This window comes from Triturus cristatus, chromosome 8, assembly GCF_964204655.1.
Source record: "Triturus cristatus chromosome 8, aTriCri1.1, whole genome shotgun sequence".
Classification (NCBI taxonomy): domain Eukaryota; kingdom Metazoa; phylum Chordata; class Amphibia; order Caudata; family Salamandridae; genus Triturus; species Triturus cristatus.
Genome location: NC_140591.1, coordinates 815917286 through 815941017, shown reverse-complemented (window position 1 = coordinate 815941017; position 23732 = coordinate 815917286). Strand labels below are relative to the sequence as shown.

At 41.3% G+C, this 23732-nt stretch overlaps 1 protein-coding gene across 1 annotated transcript in view; it reads left to right on the top strand.

Annotated features, from left to right (window-relative positions):
- Positions 1–23732, top strand: part of NALCN (sodium leak channel, non-selective) — a 2843734-nt gene that overhangs the window by 442830 nt on the left and 2377172 nt on the right. Inside the window, exon 4 of the mRNA XM_085622267.1 lies at positions 23577–23725. Within this exon, the coding sequence (XP_085478393.1) occupies positions 23618–23725 (108 nt within the window). The 5' untranslated portion in view covers positions 23577–23617. The remainder of the gene's footprint in view (positions 1–23576; positions 23726–23732) is intronic.

Sequence of the window (23732 nt, the reverse complement as noted above, 5' to 3'; positions counted from 1 at the left end):
TCCAGACTCGTGTCTTTTAGGATCTGCCAATGCGATTCGTCCCAATCTAGTTTACCACATCCCAGCGTCGCCTTACACTCCTTCCTAGCACGCTGGACACGGGAGATGTTTTTACTTTTAATAGCTATGACTAAAGCCTTCCTTTTCTGTCTGCAAATTTTTTAAAACCAGGCGTGACTGCTTTTTGGGCAAGCTTTTGCAGATCTGTGGTTAGCAGCAGTCATAAACAGGGATCCCAGTTGTTCTACCGTTCTTGTGTAGACATCTAGCACTTTCTGTGGGGCACCAAGGTTAATGGATGCTTCTTGTAGGTCTATTAAATTTTTGACCAGTAGGCGATTAATTTCGGCCATCTTGGCTTCGTTGACGACTATTTTAGACCACTTAAGATGTCTCCTACTGTTTGAGGGAACTATTTCCTTGGTCATTAGGTTATTAAATGCCTCAGAAACTGGGCCAGGAGAGGACCAGAGGAGTTTAGTACTCAAACAAAGAGGACTGTGGTCGCTGTCGATAGATGGGACAACTTCCATATCAATTATATTTCTCCACAGTCGTATATCTATTAAAATATAGTCAATACGGGATGGGCAACTAATTCTATTGTACGTGCAAGCCCCGCTAGAATCTGATATTGTTCTACCATTTGCAGCCCTAGCCCATATTCCAAGACAAGTGCATTCAGCTGTATTGCAACCCGTGACCATTTTTTGATGGGGGGAATACTTAGGGGGGGAATACCCCACCTGGTATCATCCTCCGCCAACCCCATCATGTCTCCCGAGCTAAGGGGTTCGAACGTGCAATTAAGGTCACCCGCTATCATAAGGAGCGAATCAGGATGGCATTTAGACAGTTCTTGCTCCAAGGAAGATACAATAGGTGAAGAGGTACCCCCCTTTTTGCCTCTCACATACACATTAAACAATTCAAGGGGTATGAACCAAGAGTGTCAGGACATGTTTGCATGGGTGAAAGAGCTGTCTTCACCGAAGGCTTTAAAACATTACAACCCTTCAATTTGTTCTGATGGTGGATGCAAGCAATGTAGGTTTGGGTGCGGTACTCAGCCAAGTAAAACCCTCTGAATTATATACAATTGGTTATGCATCCCGAGTGTTGTCTGATACAGAAAAACAATACTCTGTAATTGAAAAAGAGTTGTTGGCATGCTGGTGGGGTGTCATGAAATTTAGGAACTGCTTTTGGGGAAAAAGTTTTATTATCCAAACTGATCACAAACTGCTTATTTACATTTTGAGTGGTAGGAACTCAAAAGAGTTTAACCCCCGCAATTGCATGCCTTTCAACAAAATTGTTAGACTTTGATTTTACTACTGAGTATATTCCAGGCACAAAAAAATGGTGTGCTTATTTTTTATATCACTCATCTGACTGGTGTGAGGATGACAAGACATTGTGTTATAATGAAGATAAAGAAAACTGCATTGTAGCATTGATTGACTTACCCTTGATTGGTACATTTACTGAGAAGGATTGGAGGGATGCTCTTGAGGAAGATTTTACTATTAAGTCAGTTATGAAGTACATTGAAGCTAGATGGCCCAAAGAGAGGAATGTTGATTTTGAACTCAAAACGTTTGTCAAAGTTGCAGATAAATTGTCTGTTGAGGATGGTTTGCTGATGAGAGCGGACTAGTTTATACATCCTGTGACCTTGAGGAGGGAGATTTTTGTTGGGGCACATGATGGGCACTTAGGGGCTACCATGATGAAGAGTAGAGTTTGCCTATCTTTTTGGTGGCCAGCTATGAATCAGAAGATTGACATGATTGTAAAGAATTGTGTCATATATTCCAACAGTGACAAAACATTTAAGTTGATAACGCCCCCTCTTAGCCTTATTGAGTACCCACAGGTCCCTGGAATAAGGTAGCCATTTTATGCTTTGAACAGTTCATCTAGGTTTGCCATTGTTATGATGGATTATTACATTAAGTGCCCTGAGGTCAAATTTGTCAATGAAGTTGATTTAAAAGTTGTAGTGTAATTAATGAAAGATTTTTTTCTTAAGGAATGATTTCTATCAACGTTAGTCTCAGATAATGGTTCTCAGTTCATATTGGATGAGTTTAAGACATTTCTGGAGTTGCATAAAACATCTCAGAGGTTCTCTTTATCATCCCCAAACAAATGGACTTGTTGAGAGAATGAAAAAAGTCGAGGGTGAGTGTATTCAGTGGACTATTGCTAATAAATGTATATTTGCAAATGAAGTCAGGAGTATGTTATGGTTATATCGTACCACTCCTCACTCGGCTACTGGGGTCTCTCTGTTTGAATTGTTACAGGGCAGGAGAGCGGCCACATGTTTTTGTCCTGCTTGGGTGAACAAATGGGTATGTCCTAAGCAGAATCAGACTTCTGAAGAAGATATTAGGAAAAGGGTTTCTTATTTCCAGGAGAAACAAAAACAGAATTTTAATTTAAGGAACAAAGTCAAGCATGTGGAGGTAAAGGTGGGTGAGGTTGTACGCATTTCCAAACCTGTGCATGTGAACAAGGACAAATCTCTGACCGAAAATCAGAGTCATCAGAGTTTATGGAAATAGAGTGCAAGTTTGAAATGGGCACTGGTGGAATTGTAAGAGAGTGGTTCAAGTGGTTTCTGAACAAGATAATGTCTAGAAGGATTGAGTGAGGAACGTGAATCTCGTCACACTATTGTGTGTGGCAAGGGTACTGCTGATTTGGATGATGTGCCTTCCACTTCTTGTCATCTAACTGGTGTCTCTACCATGGTGTGCAGTCCTATTTTTGGGTAATTTTAATTATTATCACATTTTCTATTTGTATCTCTTAGTTGTTCGTGTTGATTTTACATCCATTTTGTTTAGTGACAAATGTTTATTTATTCATTTTCATTTTGTTTTGAATAATTAATATGTTCACTGTTATACTGTTATTTGTATATTAGTATTGTGGTAATTGTTTATGCTTTTTAAAAAAGGGAAAAGCCATGTGGTGGTCTGCGTATCTGTCTCGTGCTCAGCATAGAATTGAAACGTTTGTGATGGTTCCATGCCGAGGACTTGAGAGACCATTGGCGAGTGGGCTTGGCTGCCCAGACAGCTTGACGTTTTCTCTGTCAAATAAATTACATTCATTTCCTACCTCCAAGTCTTCGTTGTCCTTCATCTCGACAGACGTGTGTGCTAGTCTCCATAAATCTGAAAGGGCATTGTGGGTGATAGCATGCTTGAATGCTTTATGGACTTTTGGACTTTATAAGTGAGAAACCTTGTGGATCAGCGTTGGTTTATAAAGGGGTTAATAATTTGATTGCAATCACCCGTCAGGATAAAGTTTTCAGTGAAGTGTTGAGTGACCTTTTGGGAAAAAATGTAAAAAGGTTTCCGTCGATTTTAAGTTGTACCAAAACCCATCTCTCCATTTCATCATTTTCCTGTGTAACAAGGGATATATTTAGACCTTTAGCCACCCTGTTCTTATGTTGCACAGATGGGTAAATGTAGAGTTCACTCACCCATTGTTTTTTAAGCTTGTTAATATCCATTTTGGTAAGGTGTGTTTCCCGAAGTAATGCTAATTGGCAATGTAATCTAGATAAGTGAGATAATACACATTGGCAACTGATGGGGTTTTTCAAACCTTTTACGTTCCAAGATGTTATTCTAATCGGCATTCGAGAAAAAGTCATTATTGAACATTGAGGAAATACACAAAATTAATAATAGTGTAGGAAGGAAGTTTTAGCTATGAAAGTAGTGAGGGAAAAGGAGAACAGAATTAGAGGATAAGAAACGGGGATGAGAGACCCTTGAAAAATAAGGCAACATAGAAAGAAAGAACCTTAGTTATCGTGAAAAATAATACAACCTGAGGGATGAGGAGAGTACGAAACACCTAAAAAAGATAGGATCAGACTAGGCTCCGGCCAATAAAAATTTGGGAATACAGCAAACATTAACATAAAAAACATTATAAATAGCCATTAGAGAGAGAAACACAGGCATGTGAGGATTGCATCACATTAAACAATGTTTAGGAAGTTATAATACAAGAGGATACGTAACGTACCAATAAAATTGCCATGGACTAAAGGGGGTGAGATACTATGGGGACAGCACACACAATAATGGGGCAGAACGCACTAGGACAAGAGACAGGCACCATATAATACTCTGGGTCTGAAAACAAAGGAACAAAAGCTGGTTATACAGGGCACATAAACCAAGAAACCACTACCTATAAAAGAGAACATTATGTTAATCAAGAAGAAAAACCAAAAAGGCAAAAATAGCAATCATATTTTTGCACCAATTTCCATATCCTCAAGGTGATGCTGTTGAAGAAAGTCCTGCAGTTTAGTTCGGTCCTCAAAGGTGTAAGACTTACCTTTAGAAGTGATTTTAAAACTACAAGGATGAACAAGACTGTATCTGATATTCATGATCTTAATAATGAACGAAGTTCAAGAAAATGTTTCCTCCTTGTGGCTGTTGCATTGGAAACATCCTGCGAGAAAAAGATCCTGTGACTGGACCATTGGAGAGGTCCGGCTAGTTTAGCCAATGAGAGGATGTGCATTATATTGGTATGTGGCAAGAAAAGGATAATAATTCCTCTAGGTCTATGACAAGAAGCTGTGGCAGATGTTTTGGGACCGAGGCAATGAGATCTATGAATATTAAGCTGACTGGTCAGGTAAGTGAACAATAGTAGGGATGATCCTTTGCAAAAAGGAAATCATGTTGGTTCCCTCTGAGTTCTACAGAATACCATAGAGACGTAAGTTATTTCTCTGATTCCTGTTTTCTAGGCCTCCTGTAGTCCATTTAAGTAGCTCCATTTCCTTTTTCAGCTCAGAAACCACTGGAAGCGAGTCTTCCACATCACTAATCCTCTGCTCGACAGCTGTGATGCGTTGGTCATAAGAAGGACCCTTTCTCCTCAATGTGCAACAGGGAAGCATTAGTTTCCACAATGAAGGGTTTTAAAGCTCCTAATTCTTCTATTATATCATCCAAAGTGAAAGGAGGGCGTGACTCAGAAGAAGAATCTGAGTATTTCTTAAGTCTCTTAACTGGAGCAGAGGTTTTCTTATGCAATGCTCCGAATCCAACGTTAGGACATCTTATCCCCAGAGTGCTGGAACTCTCCATGAGGGCTGACAGGGACCTAGGAGCAAGGTTTCGCTGATGACCTTTAGGAAATGTGATGTTCTTGATGGAAGATGGATGAGGTGTAACTCTGTCCTACTGCCTCAAGGCCCTACCCATACAGGAACAACAGTTGGTGAAAGCGAATACTAGTGTTGTGATTGCGTCCCTGAGAAGGACAAATAGAAGGTTCAAATCCTATAGCGCGTCTTAGTTGGATGTTCAGAATGGTATGCGCCGTGCCCACAGAAGAGCTAAAGAAAACAAATAGCCAATCATGGCCCAAGTGGCAGCAAAAAACACACATCTTGGCTGACTGCAAAATTTAAGAGAAAGCAGGTAAGGCACCAAGAAAGAAATACAACTCCAAAAGACAGCGAGTAAAAAGAATGTTCCTTGAAACAAATCCAAGAATGCCCCGCTCTAGGACCAAAGTATGTCTATGAGGCTGCCAAAGTAGAGGTGATGAGCAGAATTTACTAGAACCTCTGTGACCTGGCATAATTCCACATCAGGAACACTCGAATGCCTCAAAAGGCAGCACATCCTAACACTAGCAGCCCAGCCAGCAATATTATATTATGTAACAAGGCAGCGAAGTCCAAGGAAAAACGTAGCACCCATTGAAAACATAAAGAAAGTCACTTACTTTGATGAGGAAATCGATGTGGCCTTGACCAAAGCTAGAGACTGGAATTTAAAATGGCGGTGTCCTCTGAAGTGTTCCACACAACATGTGGAGTTCTGAAAGAACACTGAGGGCTAGAAGAGAAAAAAGGGTCGGAGAGGAAGGCACCAACCTTTCGACATCGAAATCCAGGCTTTAGAGGACATACATGAGGGAAAAGTGCTGTGGTCCCAAGTGTACGCCTGGGAGGGCTACAGTCCAGCATTCATCTTGTGCAGCACTCACACCGGGCTTATGGAATTTTAACTTTAATTGAAGGGATGAGCGCTTTCAGCAAAGATTAAGCATGTACAATACTATCCCCTTAACGACCTTCACACTGAAATAAGTAATCAGATATTCTGCAAAGATTGCAGCCTCAAATATATGCACTGCCTCAGTTTCTGTTAGCCTCAAAGAATAAATGGATGAAACCTCATCACAATGAGGGAGCTGGTGATCTGGTGCATGTAACCAGAAGTAAATGCTGACAAACGGTGCATTTGGTCCGAAGGTTTGTCCAATAAGAGAGGGATACTGTGGCATAGAGGCTGATGTAGCTTAACCTACTGACACCTAGAATGTTACTAGGCCAGAGAAAACACAGATGGGAGAACGTTGGGGTGAGAACGGCATTTGGCTGCTGACCGCTATTGGATGAGGTGAGTGTATTAAAGGCTGCACTTACCTTTCAAGGCAACGGTGTCTTGAATTATTTCGACATCAAATATCTGGCAACGCAGGATGGGACACGAAGTTTGAAGTGTATAGCACCTCAACAAGGCAGTGGATGTTTCCAGATGCTGTTGAGCTTTGTCTGGGTCGGTGTGCTGTGAGAAGCGGCTTCGTGAGGATATCACAACCTGCTTGGGGGTCTTAAGTGTGAGTACCTCCAGAGTATTGTTTGTGGCATTCATCCATGACTTTGCCACGTGAAAACTTGCAGCCGAGCAATTCGTGTGAGGAGAGAGCAGACTACTCTGCCACGGGACCATCCGGCGGGTGATCACGAAGTCATGCGCCCACTTGTCCTGGCGTAATTGACTGGATCCCTACATGGTTGGAAGCGCAGGGGAACATCCTCTTCACCCCCTAGCTCCCTGGTGTAAACAAATGTTTCTGTTGCTGTTTCTCCTCCCACTTGTGGCGTTCTTGTCACTTTCACCAAGAAAGGAGGTGAGTCACTCGCCTTCGGCGTGCAAGGTTGTGAGCGCAGGGGACGTCCTTTTTGCCCCCTAGCTCCCGGGTGTAGGAAAGAGGGGAGTCATGTGCGATGAGCATAACAGTGCTAATTGGTGAAGTGTCAAAAGACATGGGATGTTGAGTCATAGGTTTTACCGGCTCATTAATCTGTGACTGGAACGCTTCAATACAGTTACAGAGATGGAAGTTTAGCAGCCATATTGGATTGGTGACTCTTTGTGCATGATTAACGATGACATGCACATCAAATTGAAGATTGTGGTGTCGCCATGTTGAATTGGTGCAATATTATTCTTGAACTATTTAAATATATAAATTTTTTTTTACATACGGTTATCTTATTTAACAACACTACTCTTCAGTTAGTCATAGTCATATATAGCTTTATTCAGTGTCATGAAAAGAAACATCCATTCTGTTCAGTTGTTTTTAGGTATCAGCAGTAACACACACACCCATCGTTTCTACAGTGTGTGTTAAGACATTGTATTTCACAGGAAGACAGTCAATATGCAAAATGTTACAGCTCCTCCATTTTGATTATCTTCACCTGCGGAACCAGTTATTACATGAGATAAATGGAAAAAGGTTTTCTATAATTATGTACATGTGTGTGGAACAAATCTGATTGCAGAGAATAAGCATGCTTTGTTAATACATTGTTTAGGTGCAGAGGGAAAAGACATGTTGGAGGATATACCAGAACTCCTCATGCTAAAGCACAAGATCTTAATGAGTTTGAAACAGCTACAGCCAGGTAAAATTGTCATTATCTGCCACATCTTAGTTCCATTCTGGAGAGGTATCATTTTGAGTTGAGAGTACAGGGTCAAACTGGGTCAGTAGAGGAGTTTGTCACGAGTTTAAGAAAATTAGCCTGCAAATGTAAATTTGGGGGGCAATTGAGGAAAGGATTAGGGACCAATTTGTGTTGCTTTGCAACAGTGACAAAGTAGGTGAGGAGTTGTAGTTCAAGGATGAACCTCCACTCGAGGAAGTGCTCATAGTTGCCAAACATGTAAACACATGTTGAAGTGTGTAGGAGAACTCAAAGCCGATAAGGTGCCAAAAGTTATGAACAAGGAGGAGGTGACGGAGGTGAGTGAAGTAAAGGCTCAAGAAACAGTCACTAGAAAGGTGGAACCAGAAGTTAAGTTACAGAAGAAGCTAGAACCAAGTTTCAAGGGCACATGCTACAGGTGTGGACTTGAGGGTCATAGAGACAATCATAAATGTTGCCCAGCTTGGACACAAGTGTGCAATTCCTGTGGAATCAGTGGACATTTCAGTAGATGTTGCAGGATGAAGAATAGGAAAGTAGGCAGGAACAATAGTCAAGAAACATGTCAAGATATAGTGATACAAATAGGAAAAGCAAACAAGTTGTTTCCCTCTGAATTACTGTTTGTTGATGGTAAACAAGTTTCAATGAAATTTGATTCATGCTCTTGTATTGCCATCATTTCCAATCAGACATTTGAAAGACTGTTTACAAACTGAAACTGAAACTGGAGCCGAGGGACATACAGCCTGGAGGTTATGGAGGTATTAGAATTGAAATGCTGGGATACTTCATAGCTGACATAGGCATAAGTGGGAAGTCCACATCTGGGAAAATGTATGTGTCATGCCAGGGTGATGACCTGTTGGGGTGGGGGTGAGTCTACATCCCCACAAAAGTCCACATGTGCAGGTGGATGAATTCAATAGTGAACAGGACAAGTGTGTGAAGCAATTTGAGTGTTTGTTTCAGAATAAACTGGGAAGATTACAATTGTACAAACATAGAATCAGACTTAGGGTGAATGCTAAACCAATGGTTGCCAAAGTCAGGAGAATTCCTATATACATGCAATCTGCAGTTGCAGACGAATGAGAAAGATTGTGTATTTGTGGTGTAATTAAACCGGTTGAGGCAACTGAATGATTGGCTCCCATAGTAGTGACACACAAAGGGACTGGAGACATTCACTTATATGTGGATTTGCGTCCTCTCAACAAAGAAGTGATAGTAGGCAAATTTTGATGACCTAACATTGAAGAAATGGTTGCAATATTTTCTAGGGCTGACATTTTTACCACTCTTAATTTAGTCGAGTTTCATCTGTTTTCAGACACACCCCAGCAATGCATCACTTTTGCGCTGACAGATACGTCAGTAATACTGACGTATTTGTCATTCCTTGTGACATGATGCATCATACAGTAAATATGACGCATCATGTCGCAAGGAGGGTTAAGTGAAAACTGTTGCATCGCTGTTTTCACGCACGATGCAACAGTTTTCATAAATTAAGGCCAGAGTTTGTGTGGAATACTTTGTGAGAGCAATAAGAATTGAATAATGCACCTTCTCTTCAGGCCTATGATCCAGAGAACAACACTAAGGTGGTATGTGATGCCAGTGCCAAAGGTTTGGAGGCTCTACTCATTCAAACCAAAGGTGTTAAGAAGAATTTAATTGCCTGTGTCTCACAGACCCTAAGGGATGCAGAATGTAATTATTCCATTATTGAAAGGGAATCACTAGCATGTACATTGGCCCATCAATAGATTCAAACAGTTTTTGTGGGGAAGCAATTTCACTGTTCAAACAGATCATAAGCCACTAGTAGAAGTATTTACAATGAAGGGGCTTGATTCAATTCCTTCACGCATTAAGAGATGGTTTGTGAATTTACAAGATTTTTGTTTTAATGTGCAATATGTCCCCGGTGCATTGTTTGTCCAGATTAGTGAACATAATGGAGACGGACTTGGAGGGCAATTAAGAATAGGATGAAGAAGAAGTAGTGAGTGTGAATGAAGTTACCGATCGCACACTAAGTGAGGATGAATGGTTGTCGGAACGTCAGTCTGATGAAGAAATGAAACAGGTAATACAAGTAATAGGTTCAGGTAAATTAACACAGCTGGATTAGGAGAATACAAAGGACAATGGGGGAAGGTATTGAATGAACTAGCAGTCAACAAAGGGTTCTTGATGAGAGGGACTAGGTTAATGCCACCAAACAAATTGAGACAGAAGGTATTACAACTAGCGTATGAAAGTCACATTGGGATTGTCAAAACCAAAGGGAGACACGGAAGAGGTTTTTGGGGGCCGGCGCTTGACCATGATGTGGAGTGCATGATAAGAGACTGCATAGAGTGTGTGGCTTGTGATAAAGGTTTGAGGACAAATCATATGCCCATGGTTTGCAGAACATTACTAAATTATCAATGGGAAGAAGTGGCCATGGATATTTTGGGACCAGTAAGAGGTGAACATGCCACTCACTCCCTATTTATTGGTGTTGATGGACCTATATTCTAGATGGGTTGAGGTATCAGGTGTGCATGATATATCCTCCTTGGCTGTGATCAGGTTTTAGAGAACATCTTTAAGCTTTCCACAATACTTACTTACAGATAATGGGGTACAGCTTTGTTTGCTAGAGACTGAATCGTTTCTGATGGAGTACGGAATTGAGCACAAGAAATCAGCCTTGTATCACCCTGAAATGAATGGTGCAAAAGAGAGACTTATCAAAACTTCAAAGGAAGGAATACATCTGGCAAGAGCGAATGATGTATATTGGAAGAAGCAGTTGTCAAACAGGTTATCTGGTTATCGCTTCTCACCGCCCGCCTCCACTGGCAAATCCCCATTTGAATTGTTTAAAGGAAGATGTCCTTCAACTAAGATGCGTCCTGGTTGGATGTATTGGAACAAGGGCTGTGTGGATAATGCATTAGGACAATGGAGAGAGAGGGAGATTATTCCTCAGAAAAAAGAGAAAGGAATTGATTGGCACATATAAGAAAGTGAAGAATGTGGTGGTCAAGGTGGGAGATTTTGTGAAAGTTAGAGCGCCTAAAGGTTGTGCTGACTGGTCCAATTTACTAAGACTCTGGAAGTGATTAAATGTTTCAGGAATGCTATCAAGACACATGATGGTTGCATTTGGAACAAAAGCAGGGTGGTTGTTCTTAACCAGATGAGGAATTGTTCTCCTTCGAGTAGGCCAATATCTGAACATGTAGAGAGGAACACGTGGGGTTCAGATATGCTGAGGTCACACAAAAGTGTACCAGTAAGACAAAGGAGAATTATTAGAGCAATAAGGAAACCAACATATCTCAAAGATTTTGTGATGTGAGGTGTAGAGTAATTAACTTGTTTTTGTTTGGCTCTTCCTCCTTTATGCTTTCCTAAAAATACGCCTTGAACCTGTTTCAGTTATGATGTATGTGTTATGTTACATACAATATATTTATCCCATGTTAAAACATATTCTTCTTGGGCGTTCAAAGGATGGGTCAGGGTTTCACCTACTTTTATGTGGTTTATTTACTATGAGAGGGAGAAGTATGGCATAGAGGTTGATGTAACTTAACCTACTCTGACACTTAGAATGTTACTAGGTCAGGGAGAACACGGAGGGAGAACGTTGGGGTGAGAACAGCAGTTGGCCGCCGACCGCTGTTGAATGAGGTGTATGTATTAAAAGCTGCACTTACCTTTCAAGGTAACAGTGTCTTCCCTTATTTCGACATCACAGATACCCTTTGAGAATTCTTTTAAATGTTTTTTCATGATGGCGCTTTAATTTTGTTTGGTGAGCAGTTTGCAACACTATATGCCATAATATTATACACTTTATTCCTTCTCTGTGGTTCTTTTAAAAAATGAACCTTTTGTATAATAGTATAAATGTGCATTTTGTCTGATTTGCTTTAACATGAAATTTACTTGATTGGTTGATTACACCTGACTACGAGTCTCAGAAAGAACGTCTTTATCTTTTTTAAAGGACATATTCATTCATGTTGTGAATTAGAAAGGAAAGCTGCCGACATGAGGCTAGAGCTGCAAAACTGGATGTCAACAAGGGAGCTTAAAACTGAGGACTGGATAAAAGAGATGGGACAGTTACCCACATTTAAAATATTTACACTTTGCTAAACAACATTAGAGCACATTCTTGAAAATATGAGGAATAACTTCAAAGGAGTTTTCTAGATGTGACTCATGAACATTAACTGAAAGAACAACAAACCATTGGTTTCATTAATTCTCTAAACCCTTATATAGATGCTTCTGCAAAAAAATGATGTAATTTATAAAACAAAAACAAGTTTGTAAAAAAGAAAACAATTGTATAGAAAAATATAGTGTTTGCCCCGGTTACACGTAAAGTAATTTATTGGAGTTTATAATAACACATGTTGAGTCATGATATTTTAGGTACGATATCCCTGATAATCTGTATTGGAAGCATGCATTTACTGTTTTCTTCTTTTTTTTCGACCTCTTCTATTTTATTGTTGTAATTTATACGTGTTTATTGTTTTACATGTCTTCATTGTTCTTGTTTTATATATAATGTTTTCATGCAGTTTTATGGAGCTAGTCCCCGAAATGAACGCATGTTCAATAACACATGTTAAAACGTGTCATGCTTGTTTGTAGCTATTTATGTACACTTTTTAAACATTGTAAGTGCATTTATTTTGTTACTTGTTTGAGGTTTTTTTGGCAGAAGGAAGGTTTCATATTTATATGTATGTTATAGATAAGTCAAGTGATTTAAAAATGAAGTGTGTAGACATGACTCAATTTATAGCCAACTAATGTTACGCAGAGGTTTAATCTTTTGTGGATATGGTCTTTTTCCACTATCTAATTTTGCTACGGCTGCACAATTCCTAAAACTATCCACATAAATAACTCTTTTGCAGACGAATTCTCCGTCCTAAAAATTATTTTGCCAGTCACATTTTCATGCAAGAACATATTCATTGGCAATATTGCATGCTGAAAAGTTGTGCTAAGGTTAGGGACTTTTCAATCAAGGACAATTGTGGACGTACTGCCTTTGCTATACTTCACAGGTAAATTACAATATTGCACTGCCCTAAAAAATCATAAAACTGCAGTTAATAGTTTAGAAATGATTGCTTTTGTTTGTCAAAAACTGCCTTGTTGGACTATGTCTGACGGTGCACCATGGTAATGTAAACAGGTATCTTGGCTCACCTCTGGTAGGGTAGCTTTAGCAGCAAAGTTATACTCTAGTGGAATTGTTCATGTATCTCAATTACAGTCAAACGAAATAAAGAAGTTCAATGACATATCAAAATTGATATAAAAAGAGAAACATTTATTGATTATTTGGGGTAAAGACTATCAAAATTGGACTGAAGATCCTGAGGTAGGAATTAGGAAAAGTGACAGAAATGAAATGAGGAACACAGCTATTCAAGTGTTCAAAAAGAGGGTGAAAGCTGAACTGGATAAAAAAATAAAAGTTACCTTGAATCATTGTCAAATCCACGTTAGAATGGGTAGCTGTACCTGGCAACCTGCAATTGTGCGAGGTGTTTGGTGTTTGGTTGTTTGGCCTTGTGAATTTTGACGCATCTACAGGTACTTTGTGGAGAATCGCCCATCCTTAGTTTTCTATGGACCAAGTTGCTTGAACCTTTGAAAAGTCATATTCTTTTTACATTTGTGTTGAATTTTTGTCGTTTTGGTCTTGTTGAGTTTAGATAAAGATATTTTATTTTTTCTAACCTGGTGTGGTGTCCATTTGTGGTGGTATCACTGTAATATTGTGTGTTTTGTGTACAAATACTTTACACATCGCCTTTGGGATAAGCCTGTCTGCTCGTGCCAAGCTACCCAGGGCCAGGGTGTTAGCACGGGTTATCTAAAGTGTGTATCCCCCTAACCCTGACTAGAAGCATGAGTCCCTATCTGGACAAAGTTACCTACCTCTGCCAACTAAAGACCCCCATTTCTAACAGGAACTGAGTCTCCAGTTCTTCCAGATGCTGAAGGCAATGAAAAAAGTTCGAGAAGGGTATTCAACAGTTAGGAAGTAATGGTGCTCAGCAGGTAAACGTGGATAATATGAACTCAGATGTATATTATGGTGCCAACAGGGAGGGGAAACCAATCACTCGTACACTTTCTCGTGCTGAAACTTTTGCCCTATACTCACGGGCCAGAGCCAATACATGTGGAATACGTTGCACTTTAAATACTTGATTTTACGTTACTGGCGGCTGGCATCTTGATGACTACTTTTGCTCGAACTTGAAGAGATTATACCGATTTGTCTGGCCTGATTGACCTACCGTTCTCACTTAGTGCTTTACCCAGCCGGGTTGGAATTATCAACGGTTGAGGGCATCCACTGTCGTTTTGGCTAAAGCTACAGCCCTGAAGAGTCGTGGTCTACTCTTTCCATGACGAAACACGTGTCGGCTGGTTACGCCTATTAAACAGAATTACCAGTTCATATGCGGATGCTTCTTTTGTCATTTCTGTACTTACCCATGTCAACATTGATTTGAAAACTGTATGTGTGCGCAGGATTGTCCTTACAGATGCTGAAGGCAGTTTGAGCTTGGTGTACAGTTTGTAAGTATCTTGAGTTATCATACTTTTTTCAGAAATCCTCCAATGCACTGATCACTTGATAAACAATAGGTCAGCAGTGAAACAGCCTCACGGGATAGACAAGATTGATACATTCCAAAGGCCTCATGGACTTCTTTCAGGCAGAAGATTGTTTTAGTAGTCACAGCTTCAAGTAGGCTTGCAGATTGCTTTGTTTTCTGTGGTCCAACAACAAGTTGTCAGCTACAACCTTGAGAATTGAATCTTGAGGCAGAAGTTATTTCTTCCTTTTCAAAGTTGCAAGGTGTATGGATATAAGGAACAATTTCTTTGGTTGCAGTAGATAAAAAATCCCATGCCACTCTGTCCTACCTTCAATTTAGCATTATGTATTTACTGTCCTGTTTGTCTGAAAACTCTCGGATTCTTGCTGTAGAGTAAAACCCAGCTAGGTGGAAAAACATCTGCATAGGTTCGAGCCCATCAGCTATTTGTTTATCCCAGCTCCCAGCAGAAGAATGCAAAGTGAGTGGAGTCACCTTGATTAATTGTTTTAAACTCTGAAGACCGTGTATTCTAGATTTTCATTCTAGTTAGTATTTTCTCTTAGACTTTGTCCTGTGGTTTTAATTGTTCTGCCTTAAGATAGCACCAAGAAGCTCTGCAAATATGTGCTTTAGGCATAAAAATACAAATAAATATATCACACACCATCATAAGGTTGAGCAGTGTATAAAAGGAGAATCCTCTCCCATCACTCTGCAGCTGGGGAATAGTTAATAACTTTACACCCCTGAGTCTGACAGACTGGACTGTATCTGAACTTCCTCTAGCCATGGGCAGGCTGGTGTACTGGGGGTAATAGTCCTTTTTAGGATTAAGCCTTGCGAGATTCTATTGTATACCAAAAGGGCTTGGAGGCCACCCTTTGCTTTAGCATTTGTTGGCTTCACATCACTCTTCTTTGCAGCCTTTTTTATTAGCCAGTGCAGCTGAAACGTCATTTCTGGTCATTTCTGTGAAGCAGTGATGAAGCACAGATTGACTTAAGTTAATCTGTACCTGCCCACTGCTTCCAACGTGATTAAGTTATAAAGGTCCATATTTATCAAAGGGTTGTGTCGCTTTTACACCATGCAATGGGATGAAAAAGCAACGTAACCCTTGAGATGCAATTTATCAAGCCAGTCAAGGACACATTGCAAGGCCCTAAGAGGCTTGATAAATCCAGAGTAATGCAGCGCAAATCGCTCCCAGGGAAGCATACCATGGGTTATGCGTGGTTCTCCCTATGCAAAACCCATGGATTTTAATGAATTGCCAAATTTACCATAAGTGGTAGGCCTGGGAATGCACCAAAAGTGCTACGCCTCCCCAGATGAATCAAAACGAGGAGAAATATGTTTTTTTCTCCTTGTGTTTTCATTCAGCAGCACACAGAAAGGGGAAAATTCTGCAGGAGATTGTTTTTGTTCCGGAAGGTACACCTTCCTGCACAAAGGCAGCACATTGTGCGCCATCACTGGGTAATAGGCAGGAATGCGCCGTACAATATGAAGTACAGCATGTTTCTGCCCTTTCCCTATCATGCAGTGCAGCAAGGCGACTTGCTGCTCTGTGCTGCGTGATATAATGATAAATATGCCCCTATGTTTTTTCCTGCTTGTTGCTGGCCTGATCTAGCTTGTTGTTTTTTTTTGCAGTCTTGTATAGCGAAAACACTTGCTGCAGGTATTGCAGCTGTTTACATGCACAGCAGTTACACTGCAGAAGGTTCCGTTGCAACAGCTATTCCTAAAGACTACAAAATACATAATAAGGAGCTGGTTAGTGGGAGGGGAGGAGGGGTAGCCATAGTTTATAGAGAAAATTAAAACTGTCTGTCATTCCCTATTAAAGACCAAGAGAGAGCAGAAACATTGGGCTTGTGTGTAGTCCTGTCCCTTTATCAATCCACTACTAGGGTATTCATTTACAGACACCTGGGCCCTGCAGGACCCTTTCTTAACTCCTTGGACAATTCTCTTTCACATGTGGCCCTAAGATATGCACACTTCATGGTATTGGGAGATCTTAATTTACATATGGATAAAGTAGAAGATAACAAGGTGGTTGCACTATGAGAAACCATGTTATCTCTTGAACTTAACCAAACGGTGTTCAGTCCTGCACAATAAGCAGGTCACGTGCTGGACCAAATCTTCTCTAATGTCAATATTCAGGTAGGTGAACCCATCCTGCAAGTCTGGACGGATCACTGTATGATTAAGTTCAGATAGCCTGGTTTAGTGAAAGTGAAAGCCTCAATAGCAGAGCTCTATATGTATCAAGAGTGTTCCATAGAGTCCAGCCATCAGAGTTCACTCACTCCCTGTAAGATAGTGACCCCTCTTTTTCTGGCTCAGTGGAGGAAGATGCCAGCTTGCTAGACAGCTGGATCCGTAATACGACCAATGAGCTGTTGCCCGTCTCTCAATGTACACCTTGCAAAAATAAGCCGTTAGGTCCCTGGTTCACAGATAATCTCAGCAAAGAAAAGAAACATTGTAAGACTCTTGAAAGACAATGGCGAAAAGACTACAGAGCAAACGACAAAGTCTTCTATAAGGCAGCTCTCGCAAAATACTATGCCGCAGTCAAAATTAGTAAAAAACGTTGTGTCCCCAAGGCCTGTGCCAGAGTCCAGCAACCATTGGTGGGATGTTGCAAACAACTGACCTCCTATTTTCAAAACAAAAGTTCAGTCATTCAAGCTAGTCTTACCTCTGAGACCCAGCTAGGATAGGGTTTGAGGGACACAGTGTACTCAAGTATGGCCACTGCGTGGAGCCCACATTCTCAAGCTTCCAACATATTCCCTTGAAGGGGTCACTAGCAGCCATACATAGCCTTAAATTAGGACCTCCTCCAGATCCTGCCCTCCCAACCTGTTAGCACTTCGGGTGACTACCATCAACCTACTAGCCAACAAGGTGTTAAATGCCTCGCTTCCACTGCAATAGTACCCTTTCCTGGAAGCAGGCAAAAATTCTGCCCCAGCTAAAAAGAAGCACGGCCGACTCTAGAGAGCTGTCTAATTACAGACTAATATCTCTGCTGCCAGCCCTGTCAAAAGTGCTGGAAAAGTTTGTAAATCAGCAGCTTTCCCAGGATCTGAAAGACAATAACCTGCTTCATCCTAGCCACTCTGGCTTCAGACCAAATACATCAGAGGTACCATGGATGTTGGTTGGAAGGTAGTGCTGATTATGCGAGACTGTGAATGACACGGTCCCCCATTCCAGGTTTTTAGTGCGTCTCCTATCTATCTGGGTAGTTGGTCTGGCCTTAGACTGGCTTGCTTCCTTCTTGTAGGGCCGAGTACAGGAGGTATGTGTTCCTCCTTTTTCTTCAAAGTCCATGGAGTTGACAGTTGGGATACCTCAGGACTCTGCCTTGAGCCTCACTCTGTTTAATGTTTATCCCATTCCACTAGCCCAGTTGGCGGATGCCTTGGGGGCAAAAGTGATCTCATACACTGATTGGTACTCAGCTGCTGTTCTCCTGTGAATAGGGAGAAGAGATCGCGGGTGAATCTATAAAATCTTGCCTAGTGCTGTATTTAATTGCACGTCCACCAATCAACTAGAATGTAACGCAAACAAAGCTAAAATTCTATTCTTCAGTCAAAGTCCCACAAACATGTCAGATCTTCTGGCCTGAAGACACCCCCACCTGCAGGCCCTCAGGGATAAATAGTCAAGGATCTAGGTTTCAAATATGGCAGCCATCTATCTTTCCATCCACAAGTCAAATTTGTGGTAGGCGGCAGCTTTGGTCTGCTACGCATTTGAAAGAAGTTCTTGCACTCCCTCTCATTTGCTGCTAGGAAGTCGGTCATCCAAGCACTCATAACTTTGAGGTCAGATTATGGGAATGCCCTGTATCTGGGATACCTGACTACCTAACCAATCGTCTGCAGGTGGTTCAGAACACAGCAGCCCGCATTCAAATTGTTCTTTGCGCATTCTTTGTAGCCTACCTCCGAGAACGCATGTGTCCCCACACCAGTGTGCCGTCCACTGGCTTTCAACAAAGAAGAGGGTCCTGTTTAAAGGGCTGGTCCTAGTCCTAAAAATGCTCCATCACACAGGTGCAGGTTACCTAAGGGCAAGGACCAGCTTTGACATCCATACTAGGAACTTGCAATTAGCAAACAGCCTCCAGGCCAGGATCCCCAAGATTCGCAATTCCAGAACTGGGGGATGGGCCTTTTCTTATTTGGGACCATATATATGGAATAAACGCTCTCTTGAGTTATGCTCAGGGGACTCTATTTCCTTGTTAAAAAAAGAGTTGAAACATGGCTTTTCGCACAAGAATTAGTGGTCTTGGCAAATCCCGCAGAGCTGCCCATGAGCAGAGTGCCGGGACACTCCTTGGAGTAGCCGTGCGCTATACAAATCTCATTTAATTCATTCATGTTTGTTAAGCATGGCCACATGAAGTGCTTTGCCCAGAATCACAAAATGTTAAGCTGATGCCAAGACTCAAACCTGGTTCCCAAAGTCAGCAGCTCTGTCAATAACACCACATCCTCTCAGCCGCGGTCGGTAGTAGGAGTAACTGCAGGGCGGTGACGTGGGGAGGGGGAGGGGCAGGGTGGGGGGTAGTAAACTATGGATTAAGGAGGTTTACAGGTAAGTTAACATATAAATTAATAAAATGAATTTCGTTGTGTGCACTGCATCCCCAAATGCGATGCAGGGCACGCAACGAAATTCGTTTTTATTAATGTATATGTTAACTTACCTGTAAACCTCTGTAATCCATAGATTACTACCCCCCACCCTGCCCCTCCCCCTCCCCACTTCACTGCCCTGCAGTTACTCCTACTACCGACTGGGGCTGCATCCTCTCCCATTCGATACATCTGCTATCTCGACAGCTCGCCTTGCCTTGAACAATAAGAAGAGACCCTCCTAATGTGTGATGTGTTCACAGCAATAAATACAGATTAGGCAACTAGTTTTGCACCCTGGATTCCCCATCTCCGTCTCCTGTTTCCAATCCTCTGAGGAGCAGAGGAGTAGGGGCAGAAGGAGGGGGAGACAGGAGCTCACATTCTGCACTGCTCTTAGCCCCTGCATTTAAAACAAGCATTGCCATAGCCAAAAGGTCTCGCCTATACAAGATGTATTGGCTTTGTCGATAGTTTTATGACATGTCTGGATCTTTCTGCTTTCATATGTTTGCTGTATAGGTAGTTGGGGTAATGTGTGTGAAGCGCTTTGTGTATAATGCAGGAAGACTTATAAATACATCTTCCTTCAATTGGAAGCCAGTTGAGATACTTGAGGTCTGGTGTGATGTGTTCAAACCGTTTAGCATGTGTTATGAGCCGGGCAGCCATATTTAGGACTGACCTTAGGGGGAGCTATGTGAGTTTTCGGTGTCCCTGTGAAGATGGCGTTCCAATAGTCCAGTTTAGAGAGGACTAGGGATTGTACTATTGTCTTAAAATCATCAGGGGGAAAGAAGTTTTAATTTTCTTGAGGTGTTTTAGTGAGAAAAGTGCTTCTTTGGCAGAGTTTTTGATGTGATCATTCATTGACAAGTTCTTGTCCAGGGTGAGGCCTAAGGGCTTTACTGAGTCTGACACGACTAGGGAGCAATTTAGGGCATCAAGGTTTCTTGAGCCAGTCTTGGATTGGTAGGTGGTTACTTTTAGGGGAGAACATCATTAGTTTGGTTTTGTTCAGGTGCAACTTCGGCATTGAGGTATAGGATGTCACTGGGCGATTTGATTTTGTATTGGAGTTCTGTGTAATTTGTATATAGGGTACACCAAGAGTGACTTGTGTGGGCTTTGAGAGACAGGAGTAGATTTCAATTTGTTGCAAACGGTGTTGAAGGTAAGATGTGAACCATTCTAGAACTATGCCATTAATACCAGAGCGCATCTTGAGAGTTTCAAGTAAAGCTGAGTGATTGACTGTGTCAAAAGGTGCTGATAGGTCAATTAAGTTGAGGAGACATGCTTCACTTTCGTCTAAGGCACTGTGAATATCATCTGAAATATTGAGCATGGCAGTTTCAGGGCTACAGCCTTTTCTGAATCCTGATTGAAAGATATCGAGTAGGTTGAAATCAACTATATGCTTTTTAATTTGTTGGAGAACGCATCGTTTTGGCTAGGAACAGAGACTGGAGAGAGGTCTGAGGTTGTTGAGATCATTAGATTCTGCCCCTGGTTTTTTGAGTATGGGTGTGATTTGTTGTAATTGGAGGGAGTCTGATACACAGCCCAAGGTGAGAGATGACAATGATTTTTTGTGGTTGAGATTTTGTATGATTATGGATGGGAGGGGATCCGTAGTGTGGGTAGTAGGCTTTAAGCTCACAATTATATTGAAGACTTCTTTTTCAGTCATGAGTTTGAAATCAGACCAATTGGCATTGTTTTCAGTTGGGTGAAGGCAAGGTTATCCTTAGTATAATTCAGTTCCATTTGGTCATAAGTGAGCATAATGAGGCAGGTTAAGAGGGTGGGCGGATTTGAGACTTGGGTGAAGGATTGATCAGTTTTGTTTGGTTTCACCCTGATGCACGCATACCCTACGCCAAACCAGAAAGGGATTTAGCAAACCCCACACCACTAAATGCAATACTTCCGACTGGGATCCCACAAGACCCACACAATATCCAACCACTATCCACTACTTGTTGGGCATGGAAAAAATTACTCATGAAAACAGGAGGGTCAACTCTATATTCTCTGGTACTACCGTTATCCGCACAAACCCCTGCCCCCCCCCCCCACGGTCGAAGCCGGGACCAAACGTACTCTGTCCCGACAGGGTTTAGAAACTATCAGAGACCTATTCCCTGGAAGCCATGTATTTTCTTGTACTGACAACTCACGATTCTCATCAGCTACATTTATGGTTCACTTTGTGCTGTCCCGTTTACAGAGGCTCGATATCATCTTACCCACCAGAACCGGCAGAGTTTAGTCCAATCACGTTAGTAATAAAAGACACCAGCGGAGAACACATAACATCTAGAGTATACAAAGCCAGCCTCGCGTTGGTGCCTCAGCGAGATGATAAGGTCAGAGAAGCTTGTGCCGCTGATATAGCACAACCACTTGCACATGACATCTGGAAAGGGTGTTGCAGGATGATTAAACTGGTTTCATGCAACCACAGACATAAACTATTGCAATTTAAGATGTTTAGGAGGGCCTATGTCACTCCCCAACAAACGGTCAGGATATGGAGCACTATATTTACTCATTGCCCTAAATGCAATTTCCATGCGGCATCGTTCCTTCACATGACCTGGTCCTGTAGTATAATAAGCGCCTATTGGTAAGAAATATACGGACTAGTGCAGCAGATGGTGGGGATACAACTAGCAACTTCACCCTTGATAGCATTGATGGGCTATGTGGATCAGTTACCCAAAGGCACACGTAGATTCATAGCCATTGCCATGATGCTGGCGAAGCGAGAAATAGTCCTTCGGTGGGGCACCAGGCAGAAACCAAAGGCGAAGAGTTGTCTTAAGAGCATGACATACTGCGACACCACGAGCGAACTATACGGAGAGTTACAACCGCCCACATCGCGACCCAAGGATATATGGCAACCCCTCAGGGAATACCTTTGTTTACAAGGGACATCGGCTACACCACCTAGTTGAGAGGGACAGGGAATTAGTCAGAACGCACTATTCAAGGGGTGATGAAGAGGAGCCTAAAAAAGTTGCAGATATGCTTTGAGAGCCAAGATAGCACTGGGCTGTCATCAGTGTAGTGGGACTGGGAAAGTAGGACTCATGAAGCACGCTTCAAATACTCGCTAGCCATATCAGATAAGGGAATATTTCAGCTCATATGTACCTGTTTTGTTTTCCGTGTTTCTGTTCGAACCTGCATGTAATGTACCTGCATGTCTAAGCATTATGACTATGTACGTTGTTAATAAAAAATGGTAAATAAAGTATTAAAAAAAAGGATTGATCAATTTTTGTGCCATTATTTGTGAAGAAAACAAAAACTAACAACAATGTCTCAACCGCTATCATTGAGGAAGGCAAGTATATATGCATTTACAAGACATTACAAGAAGGAAAAGGGAGACTCGTGGTATGTTTTAGAAAGTGCTCTTGGCATCATATATGTGACGTAACACATTATATAGAACTGTGTGAAAAATTGCAAGGACAACCCAAAACAAACTTGGTGCACTAATGTGCTCTTGACACACAAAGGTGACGGCTCAAGTGACAAGTGAGAGAGCAGCGGAAGGCGCAATGTGACAAAGTGAAAAAAATATATATATACAGAAATATATGGTTCATCACAGATTATTTACAGTAGTTGGTCAAGGTTTGGTTAGACATTTCACGTGAACCATAGTTGAACTTGCGCCGTGATTGAGCTGAATGTTCAGGTTATTTGTGAAGAAGCTGGCAATTTCTGGGCAGCGTTCATTGGTGGCTATTATTTCGTATAGTGATGTGCAGGTGGTATGTCTTTTAACAATGTTGAAGAGCTCCCTGGACCTATTCTTAGCAAGAAAAGCACCCAGATATTTGCAGCCTGTAATGTGCTCTGTATACCAAAGATTAGTGGGTTAGGGTGTATGAATCATGACAGTCAAAGACTTAAGTGGTCAGTTCTATGCACCTTCATATATGGTTTTTGCCATAGTGCTTTTCATATGTACTTGTTTTAAAATAAACACTTATTTGCCCAGAACCAGGATGCAATGAGTTACATTCATGCACTAAGGTAAAGTCACATTTAAGTGACCTGTAACAATTAGCAGAGTTGTTTTCTTGAGTAAAGTTTGTGTAATTTTATATAAAGACTGTAAACTGTGTTTTTCTCATGTCAATTTTGATGTAAGTAGTACAAACATGGAATTTGACCTTTGCACTATAGTAATAAATATTGTATATATATTATTTACAATAGTTGATTGTTTTGTACTTCTGAACACAATCAATATAAATTAATGCTTTGAGATAGTTTCAGGAATCATAGGTATTTAAATTGTTAATTTGCGGATTGCTTGGAGGTGGGGGTGCTCAGTGGAATTCATTTGTAGGCATACATGCTGGTGCATCCTCAAACACATTTTTCTCATTCCATTCTTGATAAAAACTGTATCTTTCTTTCTAGGGGGCGTGTCTGCTCTAAAAAGGACCAGGTCCACCATCAAGATGTTGAAAAGAAAGCAGAGTTCAAGAGTGGAAGCCCAACCCGTGACAGACTTTGGACCTGATGAGTCTTTGTCAGACAATGCTGACATCGCTTGGATTAACAAACCAGTAAGTG